The following is a 225-nucleotide window of genomic DNA, read 5'->3' as shown; positions in this document are numbered from 1 at the left end:
TTTTCAGAACTTGGAAAAGCATGGGAAATCATCCGATCTCGTCACTGCGTCTGATATGCATGTATGTAGACTGTATCAAGAGAGGGCGTGAGGCTAAGAGAAAGTGCCAATACCTTCCGTGATGTTGTGGATAAGGAATGGTTCCTCTGCTCCTTCCTCCAGCCACTCCACCTTATACCGGGAGCAGCTTGAGAATTCGCCGGATTCTCTGCGGAACATATGTTT

At 47.6% G+C, this 225-nt stretch overlaps 1 protein-coding gene across 1 annotated transcript in view; it reads right to left on the bottom strand.

The window, feature by feature from the left end:
- Nucleotides 1-225, bottom strand: part of LOC119586937 (solute carrier family 22 member 5-like) — a gene marked incomplete at its 5' end in the record, with an annotated part of 16,251 nt that overhangs the window by 11,686 nt on the left and 4,340 nt on the right. The window contains 1 exon segment of the mRNA XM_037935669.1: nucleotides 114-208. Coding sequence (XP_037791597.1) covers nucleotides 114-208 — 95 coding nt within the window.

Source organism: Penaeus monodon, chromosome 22 (assembly GCF_015228065.2).
Source record: "Penaeus monodon isolate SGIC_2016 chromosome 22, NSTDA_Pmon_1, whole genome shotgun sequence".
NCBI lineage: Eukaryota > Metazoa > Arthropoda > Malacostraca > Decapoda > Penaeidae > Penaeus > Penaeus monodon.
This window is presented reverse-complemented; position numbering and strand designations above follow the sequence as displayed.